Source organism: Nerophis ophidion, linkage group LG02, assembly GCF_033978795.1.
Source record: "Nerophis ophidion isolate RoL-2023_Sa linkage group LG02, RoL_Noph_v1.0, whole genome shotgun sequence".
Lineage (NCBI taxonomy): Eukaryota > Metazoa > Chordata > Actinopteri > Syngnathiformes > Syngnathidae > Nerophis > Nerophis ophidion.
In genome coordinates, this window is record NC_084612.1 from 33390038 (window position 1) to 33409847 (window position 19810).

Here is a 19810-nt window from a genome sequence, read left to right on the forward strand (position 1 = left end):
CTACAGGAAGTAAAGCCATGAGAGCAGAACCTGTTGAAGTTGGTGGTGTCGGTGAAATGTGCTCCACAGACGGCACAGTTGGAGAGGCGGTCCTCGGAGTGGATGAGAAGATGGCGTCCCAGCGAGCCGGGTGAACTCAGCGCTCGCCCACACACGGGACACACGTAGCTCTTGGTGCTGCTTGTCATGCTTGTGTGCTGTTGAAGACAGAGAAGCTCATTCTTTGTCCAAGATGTGCTGGGTTAAACACATGCAGTACATGCTGCACAACATACAGTATACAGTAGATGAAAATATAATCACACTTCTTGGTCTTTCTACAAACCCCGTTTCCATATGAGTTGGGAAATTGTGTTGGATGTAAATATACACGGAATACAATGATTTGCAAATCATTTTAAACCCATATTCAGTTGAATGCACTACAAAGACAACATATTTGATGTTCAAACTCATAAACTTTTTTTTTTGTGCAAATAATAATTAACTTACAATTTCATGGCTGCAACACGTGACAAAGTAGTTGGGAAAGGGCATGTTCACCACTGTGTTACATCACTTCTTCTTTTAACAACACTCAATAAACATTTGAGAACTGAGGAAACTATTTGTTGAAGCTTTGAAAGTGGAATTCTTCACCATTCTTGCTTGATGTACAGCTTAAGTTGTTCAACACTCTGGGGTCTTGTTGTCGTATTTTACACTTCATAATACGCCACACATTTTTGATGGGAGACAGGTCTGGACTGCAGGGAAAGTACCCGCACTCTTTTTTTACGAAGCCACGCTGTTGTGACACGTGGCTTGGCATTGTTTTGCTGAAATAAGCAGGGGTGTCCATGATAACGTTGCTTGGATGACAACATATGTTGCTCCAAAACCTGTATGGACCCTTCAGCATTAATGGTGCCTTCACAGATGTGTAAGTTACCCATGCCTTGGGCACTAATACAACCCCATATCATCTCAGATGCTGGCTTTTGAACTTTGCGCCTATAACAATCCGGATGGTTATTTTCCTCTTTGTTCCGGAGGACACCACGTCCACAGTTTCCAAATATAATTTGAAATGTGGACTCGTCAGACCACAGAACACTTTGCCACTTTGCATCAGTCCATCTTAGATGAGCTCGGGCCCAGAAAAGCCGGTGGCGTTCCTGGGTATTGTTGATAAATGTCTTTCGCTTTGCATAGCAGAGTTTTAACTTGCACTTACAGATGTAACGACCAACTGTTGTTACTGACAGTGGTTTTATGAAGTGTTCCTGAGCCCATGTGGTGATATCCTTTACACACTGATATCGTTGTTTTTTTTAAGCAGGACCGCCTGAGGGATCAAAGTTCCGTAATATCATCGCTTAAGTGCAGTGATTTCTCCAGATTCTTTGAACTTTTTGATGATTTTACGGACCGTAGATGGTAAAATCCCTAAATTCCTTGCAATATCTCGTTGAGAAATGTTGTTCTAAAGCTGTTCAACAATTTGCTTACAAATTGGTGACCCTCGCTCCATCCTTGTTTGTGAATTACTTAACATTTCATGGAAGCTGCTTTTATACCCAATCATGGCACCCACCTGTTCCCAATTAGCCTGCACACCTGTGGGATGTTCCAAATAAGTGTTTGATGAGCATTCCTCAACTTTATCAGTATTTATTTCCACCTTTCCTAACTTCTTTGTCACGTGTTGCTGGCATCAAATTCTAAAGTTAATGAATATTTGCAAAAAAAAAATTTTCATCAGTTTGAACATCAAATATGTTGTCTTCGTAGCATATTCAATTGAATATGGGTTGAAAATGATTTGCAAATCATTGTATTCCGTTTATATTTACATCTAACACAATTTCCCAACTCATTTGGAAACGGGGTTTGTAAAATCCATGCACTACTGGCTTTGCTGATGCTTAGTCACAGTTAAAACCCAGATCAATTCCTAATAATCAATCGTTATGACCCTCCTCACATTGGAATAAACAATTTTTGTCACAATTGTGCAGCTGTTTTTTCCATTCACATACATCCTAAATGCATACCTCAGTGTGAACAAGTCTTTCTATTTGCATACAAAACGTAAACTGTGCATTATAAAAGTATTCTCTTCCATTAAGAAGTTTAGCCTTTTGTTGCTCTGATAAAGGAAATGATGTTCAAATTTAATCCAATATCATACACTTATAACATACATATGTCAAACCATTCACATATCCTCATAATAACATGTCTAACCATTAACATAATCACATAACACAAAATTATCTATTCATACACATAACTACAGTACACACTGTCTAAACATGGCTATCCTTTCACATACTGTACTCACATAAAACATTTTGATTCATTCACATCCATGCATAATGCAAACATATCTAATCTATTCCTTCACAAAAAACGCATCCGAAAAGTGTTCATGGTACAGCCTCATATTCCAAAATGGAATTAATACATTTTGTCCTCAAAATTCTACATACAATTCTTTATTATGACAACTTGAAAACGTTTTTTTTTTTGGTTTTTTTTAAATCACATGTACTGTATATAATAGGGCTGTGAATCTTTGGGCAACACACGATTTTATTCGATTCAAGGGGGTACGATTCGATTCAGAATTCATTCTCATTTCAAAATCAATACTTTCTTAATAACATTGGGTGCCAGTTCTATGATTAACTACATTCTTCCATAAAATAGATAAACAGCTCTGATAATTTTCTATATTGCTTAAAATAAAACGGTTCGTGTTGGATAAAATTCTACCCAGATATTTAATAAAGTAAAATACAAATAAGGCAACAAGATAAGTATCCAACACTTCTCTTTTCTAAAGTAAAACTGTACAGCAGATATGGGCATCATGAAACATATGATTTGCCTGAGCTGCTGGACTGAAGACAATAATACTATTACTAATAATAAATAAATAAATAAATAAATAATATATATATATATATATATATATATATATATATATATATATATATATATATAGTATATCGCTAAGAATTGCGATTGATTTAAAAATATATATATTTTTGACAGCCCGAGGACATGAGTAGGCCTTTGCCATGAAGTTCAAGTGTGCCCAGGTGCATCCTGTTTTAACTGATCATCGTTGAGATGTTCCTTTAGTTTAACTGGAGTTCACCTGTGGTAAATACAGTTGATTGCAGATGATTTAGAAAGGAACAGATCCGTCCATATATGAGATCCCACACTTGACAGTGCCTGGCAGAGCACAAACCAAGCATGAAGTTAAAGGAATTGTCTATAGACCTTCGAGACAGGATTGTTTCAAGGCACAAATCTGAAGAAGGGTAGAGAAAAATATCTGCTGCCTTGAAGGTCCTAATGAGCACAATGGCCTCCATCATCCGTATATAAAAGAAGTTTGGAACCACTAGGACTTTTCATAGAACTGAGCGATCAGGAGAAAAGGGCCCTAGCCTAGGAGGTGACCAAGACCAGGGCCCTAGTCAAGGAGGTGACCAAGACCAGGGCCCTAGTCAAGGAGGTGACCAAGAACCCGGTTGTCATTCTGTCAGAGCTACAGCATTCCTCTATGGAGGGAAAAGAACCTTCCTGAAGGAAAACCATCTCTGCAGCAATCCACCAATCAAGCCTGTATGGTAGAGTGGCCAGACGGAAGCCATTCCTTGGTAAAAAGCACTAGGCTGCCTGCCATGAGAAACAAAATTATTTAGTCTGATGAGGCAGAGATTGAACTCTTTGGCCTGAATGCCAGGAATCATGTTTGGAAGAAACCAGGACAATACCATCCCTACAGTGAAGCATGGTGGTGGCAGCATAATGCTGTGCAGAAAAATTTGGAGACTAGTAAGGATAGAGGGAAAGATGAATGCCGTAATATAAAGAGACAGTCTGGACGAAAACCTGCGCTCTTGAACTCAGACTGGGGCGACGGTTCATCTTTCGGCCGGACAACGACCCTAGGCACATAGCCAGGATATCAAAGGAATTGCTTCAGGACAATTGTGTAAATGTCCCTGAGTGGCCCAGCCAGATTCCAGACTTGAATCTGATTGAACATCTCTGGAGAGATGTGAAAATAGCTGTGCATCGACGCTTTTCATCCCACCTAATTCTATTTTGGAACAAGACTGTAACAACAACAAAATGCAAAAAAGGTGAAGCGCTGTGAATACTTCCCGGATGCACTGTATCCATTCACATACCCCATCCATCCATCATCTACTGTTTGTCCCTTTTGGGGTCGCTGGAGCCTATCTCAGCAGCATTCGGGCGGAAGGGGGGGTACCCCCTGGACATGTCGCCAGCTCATCACAGGGCCAACACAGATAGACAGACAACATTCACACTCACATTCACACACTAGGGACCATTTAGTGTTGCCAATCAACCTACCATTTACGTACTCGCAAAACACAAACATGCATATCCAGTCGTATACTCACAAAATTCAAACATCTATCTATTCACACGCACACATGCATAATGTAAACATGTCTATTCATTCACATACTCACATAATGCAAACACATCTATCCATTCATATATTCATAAGTAAAAAACATAAAACGAGCATCTGTCTATACATATATGTATAATGTAACTATCTGTCTTTCCATTTAAATGCAAACATGAGGTTAGCATGTCTATTGGGGGTGTGGGAAAAAATTAATTTGAATTTGAATCGCGATTCTCACGTTGTGCTATTCAGAATCGATTCTCATTTTAAAAAAATCTATTTTAATTTTTTTTAATCAATCCAACAAAACAATACACAGCAATACCATAACAATGCAATCCAATTCCAAAACCAAACCTGACCCAGCAACACTCAGAACTGCAATAAACAGAGTAATTGAGGAGACACAAACACGACAGAACAAACCAAAAGTAGTGAAACAAAAATGAATATTATCAACAACAGTATCAATATTAGTTATAATTTCAGCATAGCAGTGATTAAAAATCCCTCATTGACATTATCAATAGACATTTATAAAAAAAAAATAAAAAAAAGAACAATAGTGTCACAGAGGCTTACACTTGCATCACATCTCATAAGCTTGACAACACACTGTGCCCAATATTTTCACAAAGATAAAATAAGTCATATTTTTGGTTTGTTTAATAGTTAAAACAAATTTACATTATTGCTATCAGTTGATAAAGCATTGTCCTTTACAATTATAAAAGCTTTTTACAAAAATCTACTACCCTGCTTGCATGTCAGCAGACTGGGGAAGATCTTGCTGAAATCCCATGTATTGAATGAATAAAGAATCCTTTTGAATCGGGAAAAAAAAATATTTTTGAATCGAATCGTGACCCCAAGAATCGATAATGAATCGAATTGTGGGACACCCAAAGATTTGCGGCCCTAATGTCTATCCATTCCCATTCAGGCAATCAAAAAAATATGTGTCCAATTATGGTTTATTCTTCTTTGTGGTGAAGCCAATAGTCATTAGCAAGTAAAAGTATGGCTTTGAAGGCCTACTGAAATGAGATTTTCTTATTCAAACGGGGATAGCAGGTCCATTCTATGTGTCATACTTGATCATTTCGCGATATTGCCATATTTTTGCTGAAAGGATTTAGTAGAGAACATCCACGATAAAGTTCGCAATTTTTGGTCGCTAATAAAAAATTGCCTGTACCGGAAGTAGCAGACGAAGTGCGCGTGACGTCACGAGTTGTGGAGCTCCTCACATCCTCACATTGTTTACAATCATGGCCACCAGCAGCGAGAGCGATTCGGACCGCGAAAGCAACAATTTCCCCATTAATTTGAGCAAGGATGAAAGATTTGTGGATGATGATAGTGAGACTGAAGGACTAGGGGGAAAAAAAAAAAGGCGAGGGCAGTGGGAGCGATTCAGATGTTATTAGACACATTTACTAGGATAATTCTAGAAAATCCCTTATCTGCTAATTGTGTTACTAGTGTTTTAGTGAGATTATATGGTACCTGAAAGTCGGAGGGGTGTGGCCAAGGGTGTGGTGACCGCCAGTGTCTCCGGTGGGAGGAGGTAAGAGAGTCCGCAGCTGCAGGAGGACGCAAGCTCCGCTCATGTCTATGGTAAGAGCCGACTTATTAACACAATTTTCCACCCCGAAACCTGCCGGTTGACATGTGGTAGAGAACCATGTTCGCTTGACCGCTCTGTTCCGTAGTAAAGCTTCACCTTCGGGAATGTAAACGAGGAAACACCGGCTGTGTTTGTGTTGCTAAAGGCAGCTGCAATACACCGCTTCCCACCTACATCTTTCTACTTTGACTTCACCATTATTTATTTAACAAATTGCAAAAGATTTAGCAACACAGATGTCCAGAATACTGTGTAATTATGTGATTAAAGCAGACGACTTTTAGCCGTGAGCGGTGCTGGAAGAACATGCCCGCTACAACCGGTGACGTCACGCACGTTTTCAACAGGATACTTCGCGGGAAATTTAAAATTTAATTTTAGTAAACTAAACCGGCCGTATTGGCATGTGTTGCAATGTTAATATTTCATCATTGATGTATAAACTATCAGACTGCGTGGTAGGTAGTAGTGGGTTTCAGTAGGCCTTTAAAACGTAATATTTTGTCAGAACGTAATTTGTGTTGATGGTGTTTTAGCTAGTTGGCCCTGCGATGGTGGCGACTTGTCCAGGGTGTACACCGCCTTCCGTCCGATTGTAGCTGAGATAGGCTCCAGCGCCCTCCGAGACCATAAAGGGAATAAGCGGTAGAAACTGGATGGATGGATGGATGGGTGTTTTAGCTATAAGCACGGATCATAGGAGTAAATGCATCCCCTTCCCTTTATGTAAGATCAATATTCAAAACTGCAACAATAAAATGCAGACATTCTCCTTGTATTGGCTGCCCAGTATCATTGCTGATGCTAATTGAAACGATCGTTGGACAAGAGTTATTGTCACCTGGTAGACATGGGAGATGAGCTTCTCGGAGCTGCTGAAGTCCAGTGTGCAAAGAGGACATACAAAGTGGTCAGACCCTTCCTCGTTTTCCTGTGGAAAGACGGCGAAAACAGTTCAAACACATTCTACACACATGCAAAGTACATTTGACATTGCTAACATTTGGTGCAACAATTCATTTTTGAATTGTCAGGCCAACAAATATGAATTAGTAGTTTTGTGGAAGTGCAACAAGGCTAGTTTTGCCCCCTTCCTGAAGCATTTCTGCAACCGTAGTTTAGGAATGTCCTGCATTTGCAAGTGAGCTCGACCTTGACTCACCATGACAGTGACATACTGTAGGCGTTCATAGCAACATAGAAGGGACTCAGTCTAAGGATGAAACAGAACCATTTCTAACAAAAGCTGCACGACATAAGGAGTCCTGTTCATGTCAGCAAAGGCAAATATAGTTTCATTTAACTTTAATCAGAGGAAATAGACAGGAAGGGAAATACTGTAAACAGATTAAAAGCTAATTTATTTAAACCATATGAGAATCTACACTCACCTGGACCCAACAAAAACGTATTTGTGTGTGAGTGCAGGGCTAAACCAGCTTTAAGACCACTGAAATTTACAGCACTGTCATTTTCCCCCCACTCATAGACTTACATTTATTATTATCTTAAGTTTGTAAGTGACACAGGTGTTTATACTAGATGTGAATTAGAAGGCAGATGATGATGAGTATTGTGTAGGAATGGACTGACCCATAATTGCTGTATGTGTTTATGTGACCGGACAAACAGCAGTTTACATGTATTGTGCATGTTAACATGCAGACAGATGTTTGCATTGTGTGTTTGAATGGACAGACAGATGTTTGCATTGGAAATGTGTGTTTGTCTGTGTGTGTGTGTGTGTGTGTGTGTGTGTGTGTGTGTGTGTGTGTGTGTGTGAATGGACATGCAGCTGTTTGCATTACGTGTGCATGTGATGAGCAGACGGATGTTTGCACTAAGTGTGTGTGTGAATGGAAAGACAGATTTTTGTATTGTGTGTGTGTGTGTGAATGGACAGACTGATGTTTGTGTTATGTATGTGTGTGAATGGACAGACAGATGTTTGCATTATGTTCATGTGGAAATGGATGGACAGACGCGTTATTTATTTGTGTGTGTGTGTGAATGAACAGCCAGCTGTTTATATTATGTGCACATTTGATGAGGCTGACAGACATTTGCATTAGGTGTGTGTGTCTGTATGTTAATGGACAGACAGATGTTTGAATTGTGTGTGAGAACAGATAGATGTTCGCATTACGTGTGTGTGTGTGTGTGTGTGTGTGAATGGACAGCCAGCTGTTTACATTATGAGTGTATGTGATCAGGCAGACAGATGTTTGCATTAAAAAGTGTGTGAATGGACGAACAGATGTTTGCATTGTGTGTGTGTGTGTGAGGACAGACAGATATTTGCATTAATTGTGTGTGTGTAAATGGACAGCCAGCTGTTTACATATGTGTGCATGTAATCAGGCAAACAGATGTTTGCATTAAGTGTGTGTGTATGAATGTGAATAGACAGACAAATGTTTACATTTGCGCAGCACAATGGCGTATTGGATGTGCACTGCTGCCTCATAGCTAGAAAGTGTCAAGAAGCACAGTAGAAGCCCTAAACAAGCTGGAAAAGGCCCCAGCAGAAGTTTTGCAGTTCAAAGGTCAAATTGTCCCTCTCTCTACCCCTCCATTGTTCATTTATTGACGTATCTGCCGACTGCCCCACAAAGCTGAGATTCTAACTTCAACCATGCCCGACTTCCGTGTGTTGTTATTATAGATGTTGCCACTTTCACCTCTTTGACTCCCGCTCCTTGCAGGCGGCACTGCGCCCTCTTGGCGGTCATGTGGTCATCAGCCGAGGTGTTGGACGAGGAGTCCTCGCCGTGGTGGTCGAGGTCGCTATCGCTGTCTTCTATGGAGGCAAACACAGCCCTATCAATACAGACAGACAACAGAGCACAGGGCAGGGCTTACTCTCACTAACACCCCCTCACTACGAGGAACGTGGTCCATCCCTGCCGCATCCCTTCGTCTTTTACCTGAGATGCTCTCCTGTCCGAGGACTTCCTGGGAATTGTTGCTGCAGCATTCACTGTCTTCAGTGAACTCGTCCCTGCCGTCCATGTTAATGGTGTGCTGAAATCCTGCAATGCCGCTAGTGTGGAATGGCCCTGGAGGGGGTGAGAAAACGGCAGCATATTTGAAACTACCACCATAATGGAAAAGTATGACTTAATATACTGTAAACTAGGAGTGTGCTGATCGATTGGCCACCCATAGGTATCAGACGATTTTTGTGAAAAGTATGTGATCATTTTAACGCTGATCCTGTCTGGCTGACATACACAGTGTGGAGCCGCTCCACTAAATTAATAATCATCTCTATTACCGTAAATAAACTGCATTTCTTAGTATCTTAAGTATCATTATCAACTATAATTATTACTGGAGGATAAGCCTTAAAGCTGGGGCATGTGAATCTAGTGCCACCAGGCACAATTCAAACTAAAAATGACACTGCGCACCTCGCAGATAGTTCCTCCCAGTGTCCTCTCTGGAAGTGCATGAAAATGCGCACAAGAATTGTACGTGCACACGCATCTGAAGTTGCATCAAAGGGGCCTTCCCCTACTTCGTATTTTGTATCTATCGGTAACACACAGACACGCAAAAGGATACACACAACATATAAAAAACGGAACATTAGATTACTGGTCTAGAAGGACAACAGCTACTTGCGCATCCCAAATTAGTGCAACACTGGCATGCAATGCCCTCCATCCAATATTTATTCGAGTTTTGGCTCTTCTTTGGTTTTTTTAGATGTACAGCGCCTTTCTTTTCATTCTCTTTATTTCCTCTTTTTGGGTTTTTTGCAGTATATGCAGTAACAACAAGTGCAGGTATTGCGATCTTTCCAGGTGGGTGTTTGGTAGCCATGCTTTACTGCAAACACGCTTCACTATATATCGCGTCAGCCAATGAGGAGGCTCCTTCTTGGGCTATGCTCACCCCACTTTTCTCTAAATCCTGTGACTGGCTATAGAGGGGTTGACCTCTAGGAAGACAAATGATTATGTGTAGAGATGTCCGATAATGGCTTTTTTACCAATATCCGATATTCCGATATTATCCAACTCTTAATTACCTATACCGATATCAACCGATACCGATATCAACCGATACCGATATCAACCGATACGATACATACAGTCATGGAATTAACACATTATTGTGGCTAATTTTGTTGGGATGGATTGAACAATGTAACAAGGTTTTCCAAAATAAATCAACTCAAGTTATGGAAAAAAATGCCAACATGGTGCTGCCATGTTTATTATTGAAGTCACAAAGTGCATTATTTTTTTAACATGCCTCAAAAAAGCAGCTTGGAATTTGGGACATGCTCTCCTTGAGCGAGACAATGAGGATGTTGAGGTGGGCGGGGTTGGGGTGGAGGGGTTAAGATGGGGGTGGGGGGGGAATAGGGGGTATATTGTAGCGTAACGGAAGAGTTAGTACTGCAATGGATTCTGGATCTTTGTTCTGTTGTGTTTATGTTGTGTTACGGTGCGGATGTTCTCCCGAAATGTGTTTGTCATTCTTGTTTGGTGTGGGTTCACAGTGTGGCGCATATTTGTAACAGTGTTTAAGTAATTTATACAGCCACCTTCACTGTGACTTGTATGGCTGTTGACCACTTATGCCTTGCATTAACTCAAGTGCGTGAGAAGCTGTAAATATTGTGTGACTGGGCCGGTAAGTAAAGGCAGCGCCATTAAGGTTTATTGAAGCTCTGTACTTCTCCCTTTGTCCGTGTACACAACGGCATGTTAAAGGGTCATCAATTTTACTTATTGAAACCGATACCGATAATCGTAAAACCGATGCCGATAATATCCGATATACATATTAAAACATTTATCGGCCGATAATATTGGCAGTCCGACATTATCGGACATCCATAATCATGTCTTCCGGGGTTTTATTTATTTAAATACCTAATTACAGACACACCATTTTTATAGAAATGATTACAAAACACTGTATGCTGCTAAGATTTTTTTTTTTTGTTAATAAATATAACTTAGTTACCCAAAGCTAGGAGAAGGCATGCTAATAGCTATGCTAACCTAAGTTAGGAAATAAGTGCTTAGTAAAATTAAATCAGTGTAGATGGAATCACGTTGCAACGAAAAGTAAGCAGATCCATCCATCCATCCATTTTCTACCGCTTATTCCCTTTTGAGGTCGCGGTGGGGCGCTGGCGCCTATCAGATATTATCAGGAAATTAACAAGTATATTGGTAAGAGTCTAAAGAGAGGAAAGTATATCAACATCTGTTGGTGTGTCAGCATTGTAGACGTGAGCACACCACACTAAAGAGGAGAATTGGATTCATTTCCAGGAGCAAGACATACTAAAAGAAAACTAGTTAGTGAAATTTCGGTTATCTGGATGCTATCGGTCCTTTACATTCATACTTATTTCACTTCATTATTAAACTTGTTTGCGCAAAAAAAGGGTGAATTATTTACATTTAATATAAAAATTCTACACAGAAGGTACATTAATCCATGTTTATGCTTGGTACATACAGTAGGACACTTCATTAGGTAGTTCTGAAAAAATAGCAAGTTGTTTGGTTGGTTTTGGTAGGAAATTGTTAAACGAACACCCCTTGTGGAAGTGTTTGACATTACCCTCGTAAAAACAGAATTTTAAATACAATTCATGCATTGACTTTTGTTAGATATCAGCATGAAAGTAAAAAAAAAAGTATTAGATAGATTGTATATTTAGATGTACGAAAAATAATAAGGAACAATATTCCATATTTTATATGCGCTCCTGCATGAGCATTGTGTGTTTTTGCGATTTGGCTAGCTAACGTTAGCTATCATTGAATGTATATTATATGGTAACAACAAGACTGCAAAGTGTCAGTTGCTTCTCTGGGATTGTTTTTGTGAGTTTGCACACGAAGGCTGTCATCGAATAGTTAAAGATTGCCTTAAGGCCATGTCTACATTATCAGTCGTTTAACCCCTTAAACGAATAATTATTTAGCCTAAGCCCTGTTTCAGCCACACTAAACCAGCGTTTAAGGTCCCCCTCCTCGGACAATTGTTTACACGGGTAAGTCAGCCGTATAATTGTTGTATTTCCGGCACTTAGCTTTGTATGGACTCATTGATCGTTTACAAAGTGAGTTCACAGAGGAAGTGACGCCAAAAAGACCACGCCCACACAGGAAGTGACGTCAGAAATAACACGCCACAGTCAGCTTCATAATAAAGCGGTTTCATAACAACCGAAACTAAACATTGGAAATGTCATCCAGACATGCCCGTGTTTCTCCTTCTTCTACATGTACAGACGCTTGTGAAAATCCCACATGAATACTTTAAGAGAAAGCGATTACACCTATTTCGGATACAACCCTTCTCAGACGGCAAGAGAACTTTGAAATGTACGGGTCAGCTGTGATTCTACTTAGCGAAAAACTTTGTCCATTTGTCGAAGGAGAGACAATGAGAATGCAAGCTCTCGTGGATGTGATAAAAAAGGTAGCGTGTGCTTTGTATTACCTGGTGGTTGAGGGAAACATTAAATGCTTTTGGACTGGCAAAGCAGACTGCATCAGTTTTTGTCTGCCATGTATGTCGCCGACACAACGTCCAGGTCCAGAGTATATAAAGTCACCAAAAACAAATGGACAACGAAGGTGTAGGCAAAAAAGTGAAGAGTGTTCTGACTAGATATCTAGATCCCTAGTTTGATTAATGTTGAATGTTCTTTATCACATTTTTTACGTGTCTAATAAAGATTTGATTAATTCATGATGGCTCAGGTGTGATTAACTACGATAGGGCCCCACAGCACACTGGATTCTAGTTAATTGAAATACCACAACACTGGATATTGTTCAGATAAGTTACATTTAAGAACTTGCACACAAAGCAACACTGGATGTGACTATGACGTGCGCATTTTACGAGCATGCGTACTAGGTCATGTTGCGCCGCTGGATGGTGGGGGCGGGGGAGTCTTAAACGGTGGCCTTGTTGTGTGTGGACACGGAAAAGGTTAGGTGGGATTTAGTGTAAACAGGGCCTTAAGAGGAGTCTGATTCGACTATCAACATAGCAGTTGAATCTTCGGATATTAAACCCTCCTTCACGTCCACGGGAGGGAGGCGGACTTAAGTACCTGAGGCCACCGCGTACAGCAGATGTGTTTGGCGGATGAATGATTGTGTTCATCGTTAATAATAGACCCTTGTGTGCAGACAAATAGTTTTTCGAGAATAAGTGATCATTCTTATTTCCTTAGAATTTTGGCTATCACTGAAAAAGCAATTATTGCTTCGTGGTGTGACGTCATGTGTTTGAAACAGCTGGTTGTGTGTCTTGTCCTCCCACATCTCTCTCCTAAAAACGATTTGTATGCACTCAATAATATTTTACGAATCGTGTTTGTAAGATGTTTCTACATGGGAGACCCAGCACGTTGGAATGATCCACAGTCCGACATAAGCCCTCCGTGCCTTCCGAAGTCACTGGAAATTGGGCGCGCGCCGCCTGTCCCTTTAGGTGTACCTATTTGCTGTTGAGGTAATGACCTTTTTGCAAGTTCACGTAAAGCACAGGTGTCAAAGTCAGTCAGATCTGGCCCCCCAATTTTATGTGTTTCGCCATGTTATTTGGCCCACCACATCATTTAACATCGCCCTACATCTGACCTGCCACTTCATTTTTAGTTGTCTACCAAATTATTCTACAGTATGTACCGTATTTTTCGGACTATAAGTCGCAGTTTTTTTCCAGTTTGGCCGGGGGTGCGACTTATACTCAGGAGCGACTTATGTGTGAAATTATTAACACATTACCGCAAAATATCAATTAATATTATTTAGCTCATTCACGTAAGAGACTAGACGTATAAGATTTCACTGGATTTATCGATTAGGAGTGACAAATTGTTTGGTAAACTTATAGCATGTTCTATATGTTATAGTTATTTGAATGACTCTTACCATAATATGTTACGTTAACACACCAGGCACCTTCTCAGATGGTTATTTATGCATCATATAACGTACACTTATTCAGCCTGTTGTTCACTATTCTTTATTTATTTTAAATTGCCTTTCAAATGTGTATTCTGGGTGTTGGGTTTTATCAAATAAATTTCCCCAAAAAATACGACTTATACTCCAGTGCGACTTATATATGTTTTTTTCCTTCTTAATTATGCATTTTCGGCAGGTGCGACTTATACTCCGGAGCGACTTATACTCAGAAAAATGCGGTACACATCATTGATGTGGCATCCCACGCCATTTTTATTTTATTTTCTGCCATGTTATTTTACCTAGCCCACCCCCACCTTTTGCGTGTTTCGTCATATTATTTTACGTGGCCCGCACATGATTTCATTTTCTTATATGGCCTGCCACATCATTTTATGTTGCCCGCCGTTTAATTAATGTAACAAGGCTTCATAAATTTATATTCATATATTCTGTTTAATATGGCCCTCTGAGGGCAGCCAAAATTGCGATGTGGCCCTCAATAAAAACGAGTTTGAGACCACTGAGTCGTACAAAAAATTTTGTTACGACTTTTACTTCCTCTAGTCAAGTTGGACGTCTTGTCGGTGAAGTGCCAGCGCCGAGGACCTCAATAAACAATCCAATCTCTACTGTGTTTATCAGTGGTTTAGCCTTTTTTGCAGTAATAAAAACTTGCGAATGAGATCTGTTTTGTTCATTTTAATGATGTTAAAAGTACTATATGCTCCAGCACACCCCCTAATACAGTGGTTCACAAATGGGGGTACTTGAAGGTATACCAAGGGGTACATGAGATTTTTTTTTAAATATTCTTAAAAAAGCAACAATTCAATACTCCTTAATAAATTTATATATTGAAATACACCTGCGATGAGGTGGCGACTTGTCCAGGGTGTACCCCACCTTCCGCCCGATTGTAGCTGAGATAGGCGCCAGCGCCCCCCGCGACCCTGAAAGGGAATAAGCGGTAGAAAATGGATGGATGGATGGATTGAAATACACTTTGACAAAATATGAAGGTAAGCTCATAAACTGTGAAAAGAAATGCAACGATGCAATATTCAGTGTTGACAGCTAGATTTTTTGTGGACATGTTCCATAAATATTGATGTTAAAGATTTCTTTTTTTCTGAAAAAATGTTTAGAATGAAGTTCATGAATCCAGATGGATCTCTATTACAACCCCCAAAGAGGGCACTTCAAGTTGATGATTACATCTATATGTAGAAATCTTTATTTATAATTGAATCAGTTCTTTATTTTCCAACAAGTTTTTAGTTATTTTTATATCTTTTTTTCCAAATAGTTCAAGAAAGACAACTACAAATGAGCAATATTTTGCACTGTTATACAATTTAATCAATCAGAAACTGATGACATAGTGCTGTATTTTACTTCTTTTTCTCTGTTTTTCAACCAGAAATGCTTTGCTCTAATTAGGAGGTACTTGAATTAAAAAAATGTTCACAAGGGGTACATCACTGAAAAAAGGTTGAGAACCACTGACCTTAATATATGCTAGATTTATATGTCATATGACATTATACTGACACCTAGTGACCAGTCAATATACAAATGCTATCATCACAATATTTGTATTTCTCTTTTAAAAAAACATCTTTGATTCAACTGTTAGTAGACTAAGACAGCCTTAGTGCACCGCATATGTGTTGCCCAGACAGCGATGACTGACAAAAGCCTAAACACCAAACACATTCCTCTGGCCGACGAGCAATTTTTATTCAATACAATAAGTAATTGTGAAAAGTATAGACACTTGTAAAAATATACGTTCTGTTAAAACACTAATGGTATTGTAGGCTAGCCGGTCGTGTTCTTTTTAGAGCTTTTGGTTCGAAGTGCTTCCCATATGTGCATTTAGCTAAGGTTTTGCGATACAGTAACACTTCACCTTCCAGGTGATATATGTGCTTCCTTTTCCTGCAATCATGTTCCACAAAGCGTTGACTATGCCATTTGTTTTAAAATTAGGAGTCTGAGGTTTTAGCAACAGGCTTCCATAGTTTCACCAAGCACACAGTGGCATGTGTGCTGCAGGAGCAGTGAAAAGTTAGCCGTCAGTATTTTATTTAACGCAGTTTAGTAAATATGCCTGTAAGTAGAAATTCACTTAACTATTTTATGTCAGTTTTATTGCATGAAAATCTCCATTAATAAACGTTTGTACAAGTTCACTCTGCTAATTTTCAAGTCATTTAGTTCATGCTAGCATTAAACTAGCAGCATTAGTCAACCTTCATCCTGTATACCGTCCATCCATCCATCCATTTTCTACCGCTTATTCCCTTTCGGGGTCGCGGGGGGCGCTGGCGCCTATCTCAGCTACAATCGGGCGGAAGGCGGGGTACACCCTGGACAAGTCGCTACCTCATCGCAGGGCCAACACAGATAGACAGACAACATTCACACACTAGGGCCAATTTAGTGTTGCCAATCAACCTATCCCCAGGCGCATGTCTTTGGAAGTGGGAGGAAGCCGGAGTACCCGGAGGGAACCCACGCATTCACGGGGAGAACATGCAAACTCCACACAGAAAGATCCCGAGCCTGGATTTGAACCCAGGACTGCAGGACCTTCGTATTGTGAGGCAGACGCACTAACCCCTCTCCCACCGTGTATACCGTAATTGTATTAATTTTTTCCAGTTGATACCCAACTGTGTTGATTTAATATGATTCCTACATGCATGTGCACTTTATATGTATATTAATGTATTTTCCTTTGTGCGCTTAGTTTTCCTGTGACTTCATTGTAACCAATGACTAAAAAAACTCCTTGAGTCGTTTTTTCATCTCTAATTTAAAAGACTGTTAATATATTTGGAGAACTAAATATATACCAATAAACCTGGGGTGTACAAAGTGCAGCCTGTGTTACATGATTGTAGGAATAAAATAAGAAGTAACAATTAAAAAATAGAGCACAATGATATAATAAATAAACATGTGTTAACAGATTTGTTTTTTAAATATATGTACGATATGTTTTTACCCTTTTTTAAGAAAATACATGCATTGACATTAATGCAATTTACATGACAAGGTCATATTGACACCAACACGGCCCTGGCGACACCGCCACACGTACTCTATATCGGCAATCTGTGGGAAACAGTCACTAAGTTTTCATGTACTAAGTTAGTCTTATTTCTCAAATAGTTTATTTTTTTTTTGTATTTTTACACCTACATGTGAAGTCCAAGTGTCCATACACAATCTCTAATGTGACTATTGGTCATACGAGGCTTTACGGACCCTTACAACTTGTTTTAAGTGATTTCCGCTTTAATACTGGCACATACTGTATTACGTCTATAATGGCTATGCAAATGTTAAATAGCAGACAGCATCAATAAATGATCTTTGATTGCGCCACCTTCATGATGCAACTATCAAGAATGTATCGGGTTCGATGCAGGTTTGATGCAAAGAAAGACCGGCAGAAGAGTTTTTTGAAGGAATTTTCAGACTAAAATCATAGATACAAAAGTTTTGAATGTCTCAAAGTTCATTCATTAGGCTCTGCGGATTCATGGAAGGAAATTTAAATCCGAAAGAAAAGACTGTTCGTGCCCCAACTGATACTGTTCCAGAAAAAGGTTGCTATTGTTATGGACTATCTTGCCAGTTGTGTGGAAATCTAATTAAGTTGGAGTGCACAAATTCACTGTGAAGAGGTTTGTGTATGCTTTGTTATTCGCCTTTAATATACCTGCTTCTTTCTATTTCATTTCATTCATATTTTGTTCGGGAGTCCAAATTAAGCTGGCATTTTATATTTTCTTAGCTACCGTTTCTTTTCGTCTACCATCGATGTACATCAAAATGTAATGTCTTTTAATTTGCGAAAGAGAAAAAACTAAACAAAAAAAAGACAGTTGAAAATGACAGAGAGCAAGTAAGCACAGCTGCATGGTTGCCATAGATGGATACAATCTCCAGTGTGCACTGTATATAGTTCACATACATACATACATACTTTATACATAGTTTTTTATTTTGCTTTAATTTGTTACAATTTAGGCTTCACGGTGGCAGAGGGGTTAGTGCGTCTGCCTTACAATACGAAGGTCCTGAGAAGTCAGGGTTCAACCCCGGGCTCGGGATCTTTCTGTGTGGAGTTTGCATGTCCTCCCCGTGAATTTGTGGATTCTCTCCGGGTACTCCGGCTTCCTCCCACTTCCAAAGACATGCACCTGGGGATAGGTTGATTGGCAACACTAAATTGGCCCTAGTGTGTGAATGTGAGTGTGAATGTTGTCTGTCTATCTGTGTTGGCCCTGCGATGAGGTGGCGACTTCTCCAGGGTGTACCCCGCCTTCCGCCCAATTGTAGCTGAGATAGGCACCAGCGCCCCCCGCGACCCCTAAGGGAATAAACGGTAGTAAATGGATGGATGGATTGTTACAATTTCAACAGTTAACTCATGTAGAAATTAGGGCTGGGCGATATATCGATATACACATTATATCGCGGGTTGGTCTCTGTGCGCTATAGAAAATGACTATATTGTGATATTCGAGTATATGTTCTCACGCAGTTGCTTTTAGCTACGGGCATTACACTACAGGCTCTCCTCACCCTTTCCTGTCTCCATCTCATAGACAAGCGCACCTTCTTACATACGTCACATACGTATATGCCCTCGAGGAGCAGAGGTAGCGGCATGGGTAACGTTAGCTGTGATGCTAGCAGAGCCGTGCGAGTGATAATACGAGATAAAAAAGGTGCGAATGAAGGAAGAAGTAATTCCCAAGAAAAACAGCAGGGGGTCCATCGTCTGGCGGTGGTTTGGCTTCAAGTGGGAAGATGTCGAACAGGCAACCGTAATAAGTTCTGCATGCGGCACGAGCGTTTCTATAAAAATTAGCATTACTGCTAATATATAGCATCTTTTAAAAAGTCACCCGCTAGAAAATGAAGAGTGCTTCAAACTGCATGTCAACATCTCTGTTCGGTGCCACACCATCAAAATGCCGAGGCAAACATTTCCACATCAACACCGTATGGAAAAAAATAGAATTTAGTAACGTCCGTTGTAACATACCACATAGCGAAGGACGAACACTATTTGATTTTCTATTATGCAGATGATTTATATTTGACACTTAAAATGTCTCTGACAATCTTGCACTTTCTGTTTTGGAAATGACAAACGTTTGTGCCATTGCTTAATAACTTTAATAAATACAGTTTTGGTCAACTGACTTCGTTATGATTTCCTTCTTGGCATGAAAGTTTAAAAGTAGCATATATTATTGCAGTATGAAGAAGAATGTTTTAAGTAGACACATAGAATCATCATACTGCTGTGATTATATTTATAAAGTGTTAATTTAACTCCAAGGCAAAATATCGAGATATATATCGTGTATCGCGATATGGCCTAAAAATAACGAGATATTAAAAAAAAGGCCATATCGCCCAGTCCTAGTAGCAATACATACAAGAAAAGGAATTTAAAACTTTAGTGATGTATTTTGCCGTGGCTATCTCCATACAGTTTATGGTAGAGTGTTACCCGATGAGCTTTGCACGACATTTTCATTCCTTTGTAGGCAAAAGTTGTAGTCAATAAGTTCCTTATTTTTCTCTATCCTCTTCTTGTGGGGCAAAGTGCAGATCGGCTTGTACATGGACATGCGTGGTAAACTACTCCACTGTTGCCATTTTTAACAAAAAGTAATGTATAGATATAACATATATTTCCTTGAATTGCCGCAGGGCATATAGTATGCGCCT

General features: G+C 39.7%; 1 protein-coding gene across 11 annotated transcripts in view; it reads right to left on the reverse strand.

Moving 5' to 3' along the window:
• The window catches only part of znf821 (zinc finger protein 821), a 40571-nt gene that overhangs the window by 5892 nt on the left and 14869 nt on the right, over positions 1–19810 (reverse strand). For 5 of the 11 annotated variants that reach the window (XM_061882225.1, XM_061882207.1, XM_061882262.1 and 2 more), the window contains 4 exons: positions 9008–9139; positions 8762–8880; positions 6922–7011; positions 31–197 (listed from right to left, as the gene is read on the reverse strand). In XM_061882225.1, coding sequence (XP_061738209.1) covers positions 31–197; positions 6922–7011; positions 8762–8880; positions 9008–9139 — 508 coding nt within the window. Of the gene's footprint in view, positions 1–30; positions 198–6921; positions 7012–8761; positions 8901–9007; positions 9140–14912; positions 14998–19810 lie in introns of all 11 variants that reach the window. The other 6 variants (XM_061882280.1, XM_061882269.1, XM_061882297.1 and 3 more) reach the window with 4 other exon arrangements.